The sequence below is a fragment of the Chelonia mydas genome, chromosome 10 (assembly GCF_015237465.2).
Source record: "Chelonia mydas isolate rCheMyd1 chromosome 10, rCheMyd1.pri.v2, whole genome shotgun sequence".
Classification (NCBI taxonomy): domain Eukaryota; kingdom Metazoa; phylum Chordata; order Testudines; family Cheloniidae; genus Chelonia; species Chelonia mydas.
Window position 1 is genome coordinate 61,931,397 of NC_051250.2, and position 14,041 is coordinate 61,945,437.

The 14,041-nt window shown below is 41.2% G+C and overlaps 1 protein-coding gene across 2 annotated transcripts in view; it reads right to left on the reverse strand.

The window, feature by feature from the left end:
- Positions 1 to 14,041, reverse strand: part of TNFAIP8L3 (TNF alpha induced protein 8 like 3) — a 59,931-nt gene that overhangs the window by 20,973 nt on the left and 24,917 nt on the right. The window contains exon 1 of one of the 2 annotated variants that reach the window (XM_043524022.1): positions 974 to 1,009. The exons of the other annotated variant lie outside the window; for it this stretch is intronic. Within the exon in view, the coding sequence (XP_043379957.1) occupies positions 974 to 995 (22 nt within the window). The 5' untranslated portion in view covers positions 996 to 1,009. Of the gene's footprint in view, positions 1 to 973; positions 1,010 to 14,041 lie in introns of those variants that run through there. 2 annotated transcript variants of the gene reach the window in all.

The window sequence follows — 14,041 nt, forward strand, 5'->3', positions numbered from 1 at the left end:
TTATATAATCTTTTGTAATTTTGCCTTAGTTAGCCCAGATTAATTTTCCTGTATGTCCCCATGTAGACAAGCTCTTACGTTCTATAAGAACTGTTTTGTTTCACTTACAACGTATGGTAAATGGATCTAACATGGTTCAGGGATATTGGTCCAGGCTCTAACCTTGGGACTGGACATACATAGTGGTGAGATTTTCATTGTCATTTAAAGCAGACAGTTGTATTTCTCTGGATTCTGATTAGCTGATGTTCCTCTAATTTATAACACAGATTGTAAATCAGATCTGAAGATCTCTGTGTAAGAACCTAGCAGCCTTAAAGATCTCTTCCCTCTTTGATCCAATGAGACTATTGATATCAGCATTGACCATTGCTAGCTTTGTGTGCTAGCACATCACTCGCTTAAATGTAAAAATGTTTTATTCTAACAGAAACTTTGAGATCCCTTTAGATGCTTACTGCAGACAATTTCATCATAGCCTTGTCTAAACACGAGAGTTGTATGGCCTTGACTGTGCTGGTATAGCATGGATGCAGCTATAAATGGGCTTATGCAGTATACGTTATTTCTCTGTGGGAAGGGAAACAAGCTATATCAGCACACTAATACCAGTATAACTGTGTCATTGTTAGGGGGCGTATCGGTTAAAATAAAATCACACTCCTAACTGAAATGGTCATACCAGTACAAAATCTCTGTAGACTACGTCTAAGTGTCTGCATGCCTCTGTTGTGCTCAGCGTGAAATCTAAACTCAATTTGTCAGTGCTGTGTAATGCAGTGGCAATTCAAACTTCAATCAATCCCTTGTTTTCAGACTAGGAGTACTAGAAACAGAAAAGGCAGCAGGCAAGAGTGTGGAAAGAGAAGTAGTAAATACAGGGATATTGCTTTTGGGCCTGCCCACAAGACATTTTGTAAGTATCAGCAAAGGAGCAAAACACTTTACTTTAAAAGGTATTAAAATGGAGTACGTACATCCATCCATCCATACATACTGTTTAGACGGATGCTCTACTGGCTTTCTGAATTTAAAAAAAATAGTCAATTAGAGTGTGCAATTTTACATAAATCTTGTTCTGACAAAGATGAGTTAAAAGGGAGATAGTCAACCCAGTCAATTCCAGTCTCTTATTCCCCAAAATGGGAAAGCTCCCAGTTTGAATAATCATCTCTGATTCTGGATGAAGGCAGCTTGGATTCATCATACTGTCCATACTCAGAACAGTTAGCTCATATGATTGAGGATTCATTAGAAGAAGGAGAACCTTTTTCACCCTAGCAGATTCATGGCATACAATCCCAATTCTTCTCTAAGCCACCATAGTCAATCAGATTTGGAGCCTAGTGACTGCTATAGGAAATCTTAAGGTGTAGTTCTGCCATCCTTGCTTGGACAAAGCTCCCACTGAGTTGGTTGGGAGTTCTACGTTACTGAGGGTGGGAGGATCTTCTTATTCATCATTCTCTCTTCTAACAAGGCACGGGAAAATTGTCAGCTGAGTCCAGCCCTCTGTCTCCCTGTTAGGTTTCCCCTACGGAGGGTGGGTGCCAATGTTAATTCCCAGCTCAGAGATGGGGCTTTAACCATTGCCCTGCTAGATACCTCATGGGAGCTGTGCATCCGTTCACAGATGGTTTTTTGAAAATCAAGGACCAGATCAATCTGCTCTCAATTCTGGCAATCTGTTTGTTTGAGTCTCTCAACTTGCAGCTCCATCCATGTACAATATTTATCAACGGAAATAAAACTATTATCATGATGTGCATTGCGGGCAGTGGAAAGTGGATTGTTGTCTGAAAAGCTGAAACTAAATGTATTTGTGTTATCGTAGCATCTAAGCCCCCATGCAGGGACCAGGACACTACTATGCCAGATGCTGTACAAACACTGAACTAAAAGATGGCCTGGTCTCAAACAGTTTACAATCTAAGTAGATTCTGTTATGGAAAAGGAATTAGTATACCTGTCATGAGTTAATGTTCCTCCACATACCAGAAATAAGCTTGAGTACTTCCTGAGAATTTGCACACAACACTTGGAAAATAATGGCCTAATGTTTAGGCAACAGATATAAAGATCAGTGCATGTGTTTTATTGCTATATAAGGTAGAAACTGTTAGGGTCGTGTTTAAATAAACTCTGCCAGCTAATAAACAAGCGGAATGTTCTTAAACCTCACTAAATGATTTCACGTTTGCTAATGATCATCATTCAGTGAAGGAAACTTCCCGACACTACTTAGGCAATAACAGAAAATCTGCGGTCTGCCTACAGTGACATAGCACAACTTAAAATATTTAACAAAAAAGGTTAATGGACCATATTCATGTCTGGAGAAGGAGGTCTCTGTTTAGCCTTCTTTCTGGTTTTATTTATCACTAATTTGAGTTGCTAATTTTCTGCCATTGAGTCCTACACTGAATTGCATTTGAAGCTTCACTTGATGAAGAACTTAAACCAAGCTGACCTGATCTTAATGGAGTTATACTTGTTGCCAAATTCAAGTGCTGGCCAGCTTTATTTTTCCCCCAAGTCTATTCAGATAGTTTCTTTTGAAGTGATCTGTTTCCCTTCCTCTGGGCTGAACACTGCAGAATGCCGAGGGCCTCCTTGGCGCTGGCTGTTCCAGGCTTTCATTCCTATTGGGGTGAACTCAGGGTTCCTAGAACATCCTCAGCATCTTGCAGCATAGAGTCCTTCGTGGTTGCTTGTCTGTCTCTTTCAAAATTTATTTTAGAAATAACATCTTCCCATCAGCCAGCTGCCTGCCTGTACTCCTTTTGAGCTCAAAGCCTGAAGACAATTTACTATTAACTACTTTTCAGTGGCCTTTCCCCACGCTTTCAATACTATAGTGCTTGCTTGAAAACAAATGTCCGAGCTTTCCAAGCTGCTCGATCCTTTCTAGCATACTTAATAGCTATGATGCTTCCTATGTGAGAGATACGAATGCTAAAGCCATTTCTTACAGCACATGGACTCCCCAGACAAGTCTTAGAGCAGCTTCATACTACACCTAATAAACTGCTGTGGGACTGGGGCAGCTGCGCTGCTGTAGCGCTTTAGTGAGGATGCTGCTTCGCCGATGGGAGAGTGTCTCCAGTCGGAGTAGCTGATTCACCTCCACAAGAGGCAGTAGCTATGGGAGGAGCTCTCCTGTCGGCATAGCACTGTCTGCGCCTGGGGTTAGATCGCTATTGCTGCATCGCTCGGGTGTGGATTTTTCAACTCGGGTACACCGATGTAAGTTTATAGTGTGTAGACCTGGCCGTTGGGCAGCCCACTGAAGCTGGCACAGTATTACCTCCGTTGGCACTTATTTGACTATAATATACAAGCAATAACTTGTGAAGAGGCCTGTGACAGAGTGCTACAGGCTAACAAGTGACCCAGCCCTCTAATTTACGTCGCTCCGAGGTGCGAAAAAGACTTGCCCTGAGTGATGCCAGTAACACCGACCTAAGCGATGTCCTCACTGGTGCTATGCCAATGGAAGGGTGCCCTCTCGACGGCATGGAGCGTCTTCACCAGACACGCTACTGCGGCGCAGCCGCACCCATGTAGCGCTTCTAGTGTAGACCTGCCCTGAGATGCCAATTAGTTCCCCAGAGAAAGCTGATGGAGGTAGATAATCTGGCTGGCTGGGTGGGTGGGATAAAATGTCAACGACCCCAGGTCTGATAGAGAGGCACAGTAAAGAATCGCTGGCGAGAGAGACTGGGAGGGGAACAGGGCTAGCTGAGACGGGTCACACGGAGGCCTCAGAGAAGGGAACCCTCTGTTCCCCTGAGGCCCTGAGGAGTGGGCCAAAAACACTGTAGATAATGTAAATAGATTGTTGCATGGGGATTGTTGTGGTAGTGGTGGAGGAACTTAAAATTAAAGGGTGCTGTGAATGCACAACCAGGGGAGTCTGCACAGTGTCTGTGAAGAAGTCAGGAGTGAAGGGCTGCACCACACAAGGACATGAGATCAGAGAATGGCAAAAACCTCTCTCCCTTTTCTCTGTCAAGAGGATGCCTGGAAATCAGAGCAGCACTTTAGGACTTGTCGTTTTCATTCTAAAAAACTCAGAGCTTAACTAATGGCCACTGAGGTCGAAAGGATAATTAATGAGCTAGCTTTCCCAAGGCTTCATTCCAACATCCATGCCTGGAGCAGATTATGCTAAAGCCACTCTGCTGTGGCTTTCCCGCCACCCCCGCTCCCATCTCAGGGCTCAGTAAATTATACACAGACTCTAAATCAATTTTAAATTAATCTCTCAAGATCATCTGCTAGCTTCTTCTGTAACTGGCAGCATTAATGCTAGAAACACAAAACTGTAAATAGTGATTCAGAGAGCGGAATGCAGGAATTTATACTGGGCAATGCTGAACTTTCCCCCTTTCTTAATCCAGGCAGCTACAATAATTATGAATTTTGTTATACGTTAGTCAAAGATGAACTGAGAAATCTGATTACCTATGTAATGGATTTGGGCTAGGAAATACTGTTGCTCAGTGCTATATTGTGAGGACAGAATAAACCCTGGGAAGACAATATGCTACACTTTACCATTCAATATCTAGTCACCACTTCTATCAAATAAAAAATATATGCCTCTGAATGTGTCCTGGGAAACACTGGATACACTTGTAACTATACTGTCTAATGCGGTTTAATCATGTGTCTATTACTTGTTTTGATTTTACGTATGAATGATCTTATTTGTATTCCTTGCTTTTTTTATCTGTGCAAAAATAAAATAAACAATGAAAATATACATTGAGAGAGAGTTCCCATCTTTGCCCTCTAAACCTCATTGTTCTAAAAAAGTCATTTTACAAGCATTTATAACAAGCTCTTATTGCAATGTCCTGGGCATTTGCTCAGAGAAACTAAAGAATTAAATGATGAAGGAAAAAGGTTTTGTCTCTTATTTTATTTACGAGGTTCATTGTATCTCCAAGCACTAGCCTTTCCTGCCAGAGAAACTGCACCTAAAGTAGTAAAGCAGTTTAATGTTAAGTAGGGTCAAAGGAATTTAGGACATGATCCTACTCCAGTAGAAGGTAATGGGAGCCTTTTTTGACTTCAGTTCTTCACAGAGGGATGAATTTTTCAGTGTTAGTAAAGAAAGCAGAATCTGGCCCTATACAATTGTGATTTTATGCATGACAATAACACATGACAGAATATGCTCCCCTTGCCTCCCACTCCTCCTTTTGGTTTGATCCCAAGAGTTTCTCAAATGAGACTGAATTAACCTCTACCAGATGCTCTTCCATAATTCTTCTAGATGGATTGTTATTTAAAGGGGACTGTAATCTGAGTGTAATCTACTATACATTTTAAGAGATACATGTTACACTGTCATTCTTTTCTCAGACTATATGGTCATTGAGTATGATGTTTGGCATTAATTTTCCAGTTTCTCACAAGCTACTATCCTTAAGCACACACAGTCCAGGGGACACTGACTGAAGTAATGGCTTGAATTCAGGAAGGACGTCTTTGTGGTATTCCGGCTCTAATCTTCAAGGCTAGGGACTGGATCAGCAAGTGCAAAGGGGGAATGATTCTACTAACTGCTCTTTAGATGTGCTTACGTGTTACTATAGTGAATTCTCCAGCAAAGAGATCACTGAAGTCTTATTGTGTCTGCTCTTGCTTCCTCGTTTCCGTCATGAGATGATAATATGACTTGTTTGGAGTAATGGAATGTAAATTACTAATGTCAGAATGTGTGTATTATGACTGACTTCTTAAAGAAAGCAATATCCTTGCTTAGTTTTAAAAGTGAATGGATAGAAGGGCTAGGCCAGCCGAACAGTAAATAGAAGACCAGGTTCAGGAGTAGCACAAGGTGAGGATGGAGAGATTTGGATGTACCCATGCATTAGATGCTAAAGAATCAAATAAACCTGCGATAGCATTAGCTCATTCCACTAAGGTGTGCTGTCATGGTTTATGAAGTCTTCAGAACCCATAGATTCTATGTAGTTGCTTGGCTATCATTCTTTTCAGACAGATCAGCTACTGTATGTTAAGTGCAGTTGGCTCTAGAACTATACACTGTATTTCTCTGCATAGTGCTTCCATAAAACTGCATTTTCCCTATCCAGAAAACTAACACAGGAAACATTTCCTTCTCTGCATGTCTCATTAGAATAGCAGGAACATTTAAACCATTACTCTCTGACGTTCATTAGTTAGCCAATGATGAAATTTGCCTTCATTTATTCTCCTAGGTGATTGCAGTAGTCTGACAAGATAGTCACTCATTATAACTGGAAAACCCTACATCTGAAATAGGGCTGTACTGTATTTCGTTGGGTTGTGGGGTTAGGAAATGATTGCCAGCAGGCAGTGATTGACATGACATCTGTTGACTTGTTCTTCCTTTGCTATTTTATAGGCAGTTGGCATTCCAACAGCAGAGGTATTTCCTCCTTAACTGCTCTGTAAAGGGAATGAACAAATTTAATAAATTTCCCCCTAGCTACAAAGATGCAAGAAAACAAGGCAGAACACTCCCCATATTCCCCCTCCAAAAAATAACCTTTGCAATTCTCTTCATATCTCCCATCACATGGTTATATAAGTACTTCTGCCTTCAATGTTTCAGCAACTGCTGCTTCTCTTTTCCCTGTCAGGGCACTGGTAGCAGTGATGCAATGTTAAAATCTTAGTCCCATTTCTAGTGGACAGTCCACATCTCTACAACTGGAACTCTTCTTGGCACAGGATTGAGTGGGATATTCTCTTACTCCTAGAGACCAAGGACAAGGCCATGGCAAAGTTCGCTCTACCACTGTTCAGACTATCCCTGTTTTGTGGAAAAGCATGGGGCAATACCAAGTTTGTCAATAAAGTACCTTTCATGAGCACTGAGTTCACTGAAAAGAGTAGAAAAGACCTGGTTCCTTCTAATCACCCACCCCTCTGCTCCCTTCAGACAAAACATAGCAATGGCACAAATACAATTTATAGGGTCTCTGGTCCCTTCCTTCACTCTGCTGCCTCAAGAGTTAACCTATTAAAATAAATGGCATATTATGCTAAGTTATCAGTACACAAAGTGTACAGTGGTATATAGCAGATTTATAGATGCAACATACACCCTGGGGATGACAAGGAAGTAAGACAAAAATACAGAACTGTTGTCACTCCCCTTCACAATCACATCTTTCCCATGTGATATACAGGCAATGCTGTGTGGTAACTATCAAGAAAGCTGTTTTGTAATCACAGGCATTCCCCAAAGGATCTATATGCATTAATCACTGTGTTGCAGGGTTGTTGTTTGTTTTTATCCACAGCTTAAGTTGGTCCCTGTTGAATAGTTTCGGCTTAATGTTTAGGTTTGGTCAGGGGAGGGGAAATGCTTAGCAAAACTTTATGGTACTAGAAATGTTTGTGTGGAATCATGAGAACATTCAATGGAAAAAGTTTGGTTTGTTTTAAACATTTCCTTGCAGAATTTGCAACATTGCAGCATTGTGTTAATGCATGAAATCCAGAAAGTGAAGTGAGCTAGTCTGTTGTCTGACAGAGAGATGTGCCAAAAGTGAAATAAGCAGTGTGAGCGGTGAGGAGGATTAAGTATTAATGTCTCTAAAGTGCTAATAAGTGCTAGGAGTTAGTAACACAGACGACAACACCCGCATTTAAAAAAATGTCCCCTTCAACAGCTACCATAAGGGATCTATTCTGCTCCGTCACTCCTGTCCAACCCCACAGAGTTTGAGAGAGAATGAATGAACAGCCATTTTCTTCTCCAGTGCCAGAGAATAGGTCTCAACACAGTGCTTTCAGTTGTACCCTGATTAGAATGGCTGGTGGCTCCAGAGACTCACAGTTGCCAGCTCTGGTATCTGGCTCATTTTCAGCAGTATTTGTTTGTTTCCTGTTTACTTTTAGCTGCCTCTCACTCCTAATCAAAATTCACTTCTTTAATAACTAAGGGCTTCAGAGCCAAATCCTGCTTAGTTTACTCATGTGGATAGCCTTACATGATACTACTGATGTGAGTAAAATGAGCAGGATTTGGCCGGAACATGAACAAAAAGAATTCCAGGCGTTTTTCTTCCCATACGTCTTCCAACGCTTGTCCTAAGTCTTTGTCTGCGTTAAAGCAACTATTATTTCCAGGCAAACCTACTATCAAATATTTATATATCAATAGCAGCTAAAGGCCCAAAACGGGTCAGAGCATCATTATGCTAGGCACTATGCCAGCTTAATGAAAACATAGTCCCTGGCCCAAAAGTTGCAATTTTTCCCATCTTCTTTACCCCACAATTCTAATCCATATTAATAGACTTTAAAAAAATCTTTTGGAAATACGGGGCCAGATCTTCATCTGATGTAAACTGGCATAAAGCTGCACAGATTTACACCAGGTGAGGATCTGTTCCATGCTGGGAACCAATTATAACAATGCAATCTCTTTTTAAATGGACTGAAGGAGAGCAATTGACACTGCAGACATAAAAGAATTGCTTGTACTACTGAGCATATATCGTGGTCATGTTTTCAGATTCTATCTTGGAAGATGTAAATTCATGATTTACGACTTTGTTTTGCCCCCATTTTTATGCAGATCTCCCCACTGATTTCAACCATGAGTTCTGTCTAAAATTAATGGCATGATATGGCCCATGGTGACTGTTGCTTCAGGGCAGTATTAGTCTCCAAGATGTATTTTGTTAATGACTTTAGTGGAATACAAAATATTTGTAAGTCACAAAGGGATATGTTACTGTCATCGTAATATGGGTTAAATCCAGCCTGCTTTGAGGAGGAAATTCTATTTGTCACCAACTCAGCAGGATTATTTTACATGATTGAGAGAAATTTCTGCTTTTGAGAAAAACTATGGATTGAACAAGACTCTTCCTAAATATATAAAGATTTGGGATGACTTCAGCTAATTATTGAAGAAGCTAGCCAAGTGATAATGTTCACTGAGATTACAGGCTGGCATTACCTCTAACTTCTCTGTATGGCTGTGTTCTATATGCCTTTCATACCGTCTCTATGACTGAAGTTGATAGTTTATTAATGTTTTACAACAAAAGCCTAGCACTTTTCTTTTGTATCCTTTCATGTTATTGGAGTTAATAGGAGTCTTCATGTAGCTATTCGCTATGTGAAGTGGTTCCCGCTTTCTTTTTAGTTGTACTGATCTATAAAATTTAGGATTCAAAGTTGCTCACTTACGTTTTTTGTCTGTTTGATGAAAATGTACAAGAAACTTATCTTAAAGGCTACCTCAGTGTTCTTGGTGAAGTCTGGAATGAGACCAGCATTCCACTGGCGGTGGAGCTAAGATGATAGCTTAACCAAAACTCCATACTTTATTGAATACATTGGGTGAAATTCACACCTGTACAGAACCCCAACACAATACCTATGCACACTGCTTGTGTGATACAAAGGCCTGTGCTGGCTCTGTGCGCACAGAGGAATTTCACCCCTTCACCACAGTTATTAGCTCTGTTACCCTAGGTATAACATTAGGGAAATATTGGATCTAGGTTTACAAAGTACCGGCCTTGGAGGATATGGTCACAGCATTGTGGGAATGTGTAATAATGGATCTGTGCACATCTGGAGTAACATCATAGAAGTAAATGGATTTACTTTGGATAGACACTGGCATCACAGAGCAGACTTTTGCCCAGTGTCTGGCTGGCTGTGGGGGAGAAGAGTGAGGTTTAAAAAAAAAAAAAAAAGTGGGAAGAAAGTCGTGAATAACTGACTAGATTGTTGGATGATGAGTTCTGTATCTCTCCAGGTATTGCCCTTCCATCATCTGACACAGTAAATTGCTCAATGTTACTGCAGAGTTCCCTTTGTTCTCTCCTTAAAGGCACATAACATTGTTGTGACAAGGAAAGGCAATTTCCCTTATCCAGTGTACACAAGCTCTCTATGTTGCAGGAGTCAGTCGTTTTAAAGGGATTGCCACAGGACTAACCACTGCTTTCTGGCACTCCAGAGCAGACACTTAATAGGCTCATTTGGGCTTTGTGTAGATTATTTATTGGCTACATTACTGGCGTTCATCTGGTTACTGAGGAACATTTACAAGGCTTAAATAGAGGTTTCTCATGCGTCAAGGCTAGCAAACTGAAATCGGATTGTGTTACTTGGAAAAATGATTTACAAAGATGGAAATTATTCTGGTCCAAGGAGTACAGAAATAGATCAGCACAAGCGCACTCCATAGCTGCCAGCTGAAATAGGAGCCTGTATTGTACTGTGTATGTTGCTGATTCTTTTCTTGGGTTGCTTTCTGTGAGTTCAAAAGAAAAATCTTGTTCAACTAAGTTTTGAGCTGCAGAGTTTCCTTTCATGTTGGAAGGGATACACTTTGGGTGCATAGTCCATGGTGCTGTCCCTCAAGTTCCCTTTGAAAGCTAAAGTACTACAGCACTTAAAAGAGATAAGAGATCCGTAGGGGAATTCCACTGGGACTGAGGGACTGCAATCCTTCTATGCTGTCTAAAGGCCTGGCCCAGCACCTCCACCACTGCTGCCCTGGCCCATATGCTGTAATAGTAGCTGTCACTGCTCTTTCTCCATGTGGGAGTTTTGGTTGGAACTTGTAGGAAGCCTGGTAGTCAAGCACATTAGTCCTGTTTCCCCATCTCCCTGAAACCTCCACTATTTGCCCTTCTCCTCAGTACTCAAAGCATGCAATCCATCCTGCATAGCTTTTTCATTCACTGGCTACTGAGTGGACTTGCATCACTGTGCTGGGTTAGGGCCTTCTCTGCAGAGTATATATTCAGGATTTGGTATTTAGAGATCAAAACACGGTGCTGGTTTTTATGAAGCTTACCTTACATAAGGTTCAGTACTGGAAGCATTCTGGGCATAATACTCCCATAGGAGTCAACAGGCTTGCAGGACCTTATGTGATTACGTAGGAAATACTGGACAGGTGGGTACTGCAGGGACTGGATTAAATTAACAGCTGAGAATGATGGAGATGGTAAGTGCTCAGAGTGGTAGATTACAGAGCACCTCTACAATTCTCCAACACCTTGTATGCATAGATAGAAACTGTGGCTATTCCTAGTGAGTGTGGGGAGTACAGACTACATGTCTGTAGCAGCTGACCCAAGCCATGGTATGGTAAGAGATGTCTTCTAAGAAAGAGGAGAAGGGGTGAGTGTGTCAGTGCTACAGTATAACAATCCTGGCCCTAAATAAGGCTGAGAGTTAATCTAATGAAATACATTGGTGAGCCACAGCATATGGCTTAATTTATGTGGCTCACTACCTCCAACATCAGTCCTTGAAACCACAAACTCAAAATATACTAGAGGGAATTAAATCCTCATGGTGAAATGCTGCACCATCTTTGAAGATTAGCAGCAAGAACCCATGAGCCTCACAGAATGCTACAACGCCTCATTGCACTCCTGTGACAGATCAAAGGGCAACAGCACATTGAAACACACCTTTTTGTATTCATAAAGCATTCGTCATTAAAAAAACCAATTGACTCAGTGCCATGCTTCCTACAGCTCTCTCTTCACTGCAAGGGGCCAGGAAGCCTTCACAGAACTCTCACTACCAACTGAGAACAATGGGGAATAGTCATTTAAAGCCAGAATTTAAGATCTTTATGATTTAGTCAAAACTATTCATTATGAGTGACACTCACTACTGTGAGAAGGAGTCATGCAAATCCCTTCATACTGTTTACGTCCCCCATAAACCCTTACCAGTTAATTGGCGCTTCGGTTGTGCAGCAGACCCTTCCTGATCCCCTTGCTCAGGGATGGTTTTTCACCCCATAATATCTAACGTATTCATATCTTTATTCCCCATGCATGAAATTCATCTAAATGCAGAGAGTCTGAACAAGGCATTATGCATCACTTGAATTCAGTATAAAGCCCCACCAAAGCCCAATGAAGTCAATGGGACCTTTCCATCGGGCTCTTACTGAGAAGAGGATCTTATCCATGCCCCCTGCACTGGTGTGAATTTTACTTTCTTCCTTCAGCAGCATCCAATCTTGTGCTTTAAACTTCTCCAGTCCCTTGACAACCGCTGATTTGTTGGGCTTGTTTCCATAAGGGCACTGATCTGCTCCTAAGCTGCAGTAACATTTCTCTTCTGGGTGGCAGCCAATCTGGTGGCCTATCTCAAATTGTTTATTTACAATACATCTAAAAGCTTTTTGACGTCCCAATCAGTAGTAAAATGATATAATCATTGATTTCCTAGAAGATAAATCAGTCTTTACATCATTATAAAGAGGAAGAAAAGTAGAGAGCTGAGAGATGAGTCGTAACTTTTGAGTATCTTGTATTCTGTCAATGGAAAAAGCTATATATATACATACAGATTTCTAAGGACTGGTAATTCTAAATACTCAGAAAATATTAGCAGACTTTAAAAGCTTTTAGAGTATGTTGTACAGAAAAATACTGAAGTTTTTGACTGTAGAAAATATCCAGTTTGATAAACCATCATCACCCAGAATGATGGCACTGCATAGGTTAATAACCACCGCTAGGGAAATAAGACCTAATAGATGTAACCCAGGCAGAACTGTTTATATTGAGTTGTCAGTCATTTCCTGAACATGACTGTCTCTATGCAGTGCATAACGAAGGTGCTTATTAGATTGGTGATATGAGGGTCATACCTTCTGTGGTGATTCCTTATTTGGAAAATAAAATGGAGCTACAGCAATGATTTCCCCAGCAGATATAAAAAATAATCTTGGACTATTAGAACAAAGTTGGGTTTCAAATAACTCGTACAGGTAGGGTTTCTCGGCTGGCGAAGTACTTAGAAGAAGAACTACTTGTCCTTTTACAGATTTTTTTTTTAAACCATTGGAAATTGATGTCCTAATTAAACCCGTTCCCTTCAAGCAGTATATTTTGTCTTAACGCTCTCAAATCCTACATCTGAGCTAGGTGGAGGCAAGAGTAAGCAAATCAGGGTGGACTGGGAGATGGAAGGGGAACACACACACTTTACCCCCCTCTAGCCACACATAGATGCCCAAGAAAACATGACAGCCTGGGGCTGCATTACCTTTCCTACTGTGCCTTCCCCACCACAGGAGTTCTGGGAGTTGCTGTGGCCAGAGGAGTCCCGGGAGAGTGGGCACCCTTAAAAATATGACACATGTTCATTCACACACTGATTCTTGTGCAACCAGAGCTTAATGTTCTTCCAGTCACAGCCCCTTCATCCCCTGACACAACCCACTCTTCTGATATCTTTTCTGTGAACAGTAGGTGGCGATCATGTTCCTTGTGCATGCTGCAACTCCTACTGTTTGCTTAGGTCCCCCTTGGAATCTGAGTGGTGCTGGCTGGAGCTGAGTACTCATGGTGGAACGTCTGAAGGGGACTCTTGACTTTTCCCAAGATACATCCAAAGCCCTCATTCCAACACCTCCAGCTCTGTCTGATCACCCTTGCTGTCTAAATAGCCCCTTGCTGTGTTCAGAAGTCTTGAACGCAAGCTATACGGAAAGTCCCCAAAACACACTATGAAGGATCATTGTGAGGATGTCTTCAAGATTGTGCAGTTTATCACAGAAAGGGAGACCTAGAAAATGGAATCCAGGACGGAAATGAGGATCTTAGTATGAAAATAAGAGAAGCCAACATCTTTTGGGAAAGGAGGAAATTACAAAGGACCTCGGTGTACTGTGTATGTACAGTTATGAAGCAAAAAACAAAGGATAGGAAGATACAAAGCTCTGCAAGCAAATTTACATAGACTATGGGGACAAGAGCATACCTAAGGAAGTGAAATGTGATTTGTTCATGAGTAAATGTGTGAAATTATGCAAGACAGTAATAAGAGCAAATAATATTGTATGTGTGTATGTATAGATAAAAATACATATACCAGTATTTGGAAGCAAAATAATCTGAAGTGCTGTTCAGCTAGTAACTCTAAAGTAACATGCTGATGTAGGCTTCCTGGTTTATTTCTGTTGTAATTTTTCCCTCTGTTCGCACACTAGTTTGTACTTGCCTTGTTTAGTATGACATATGGAACT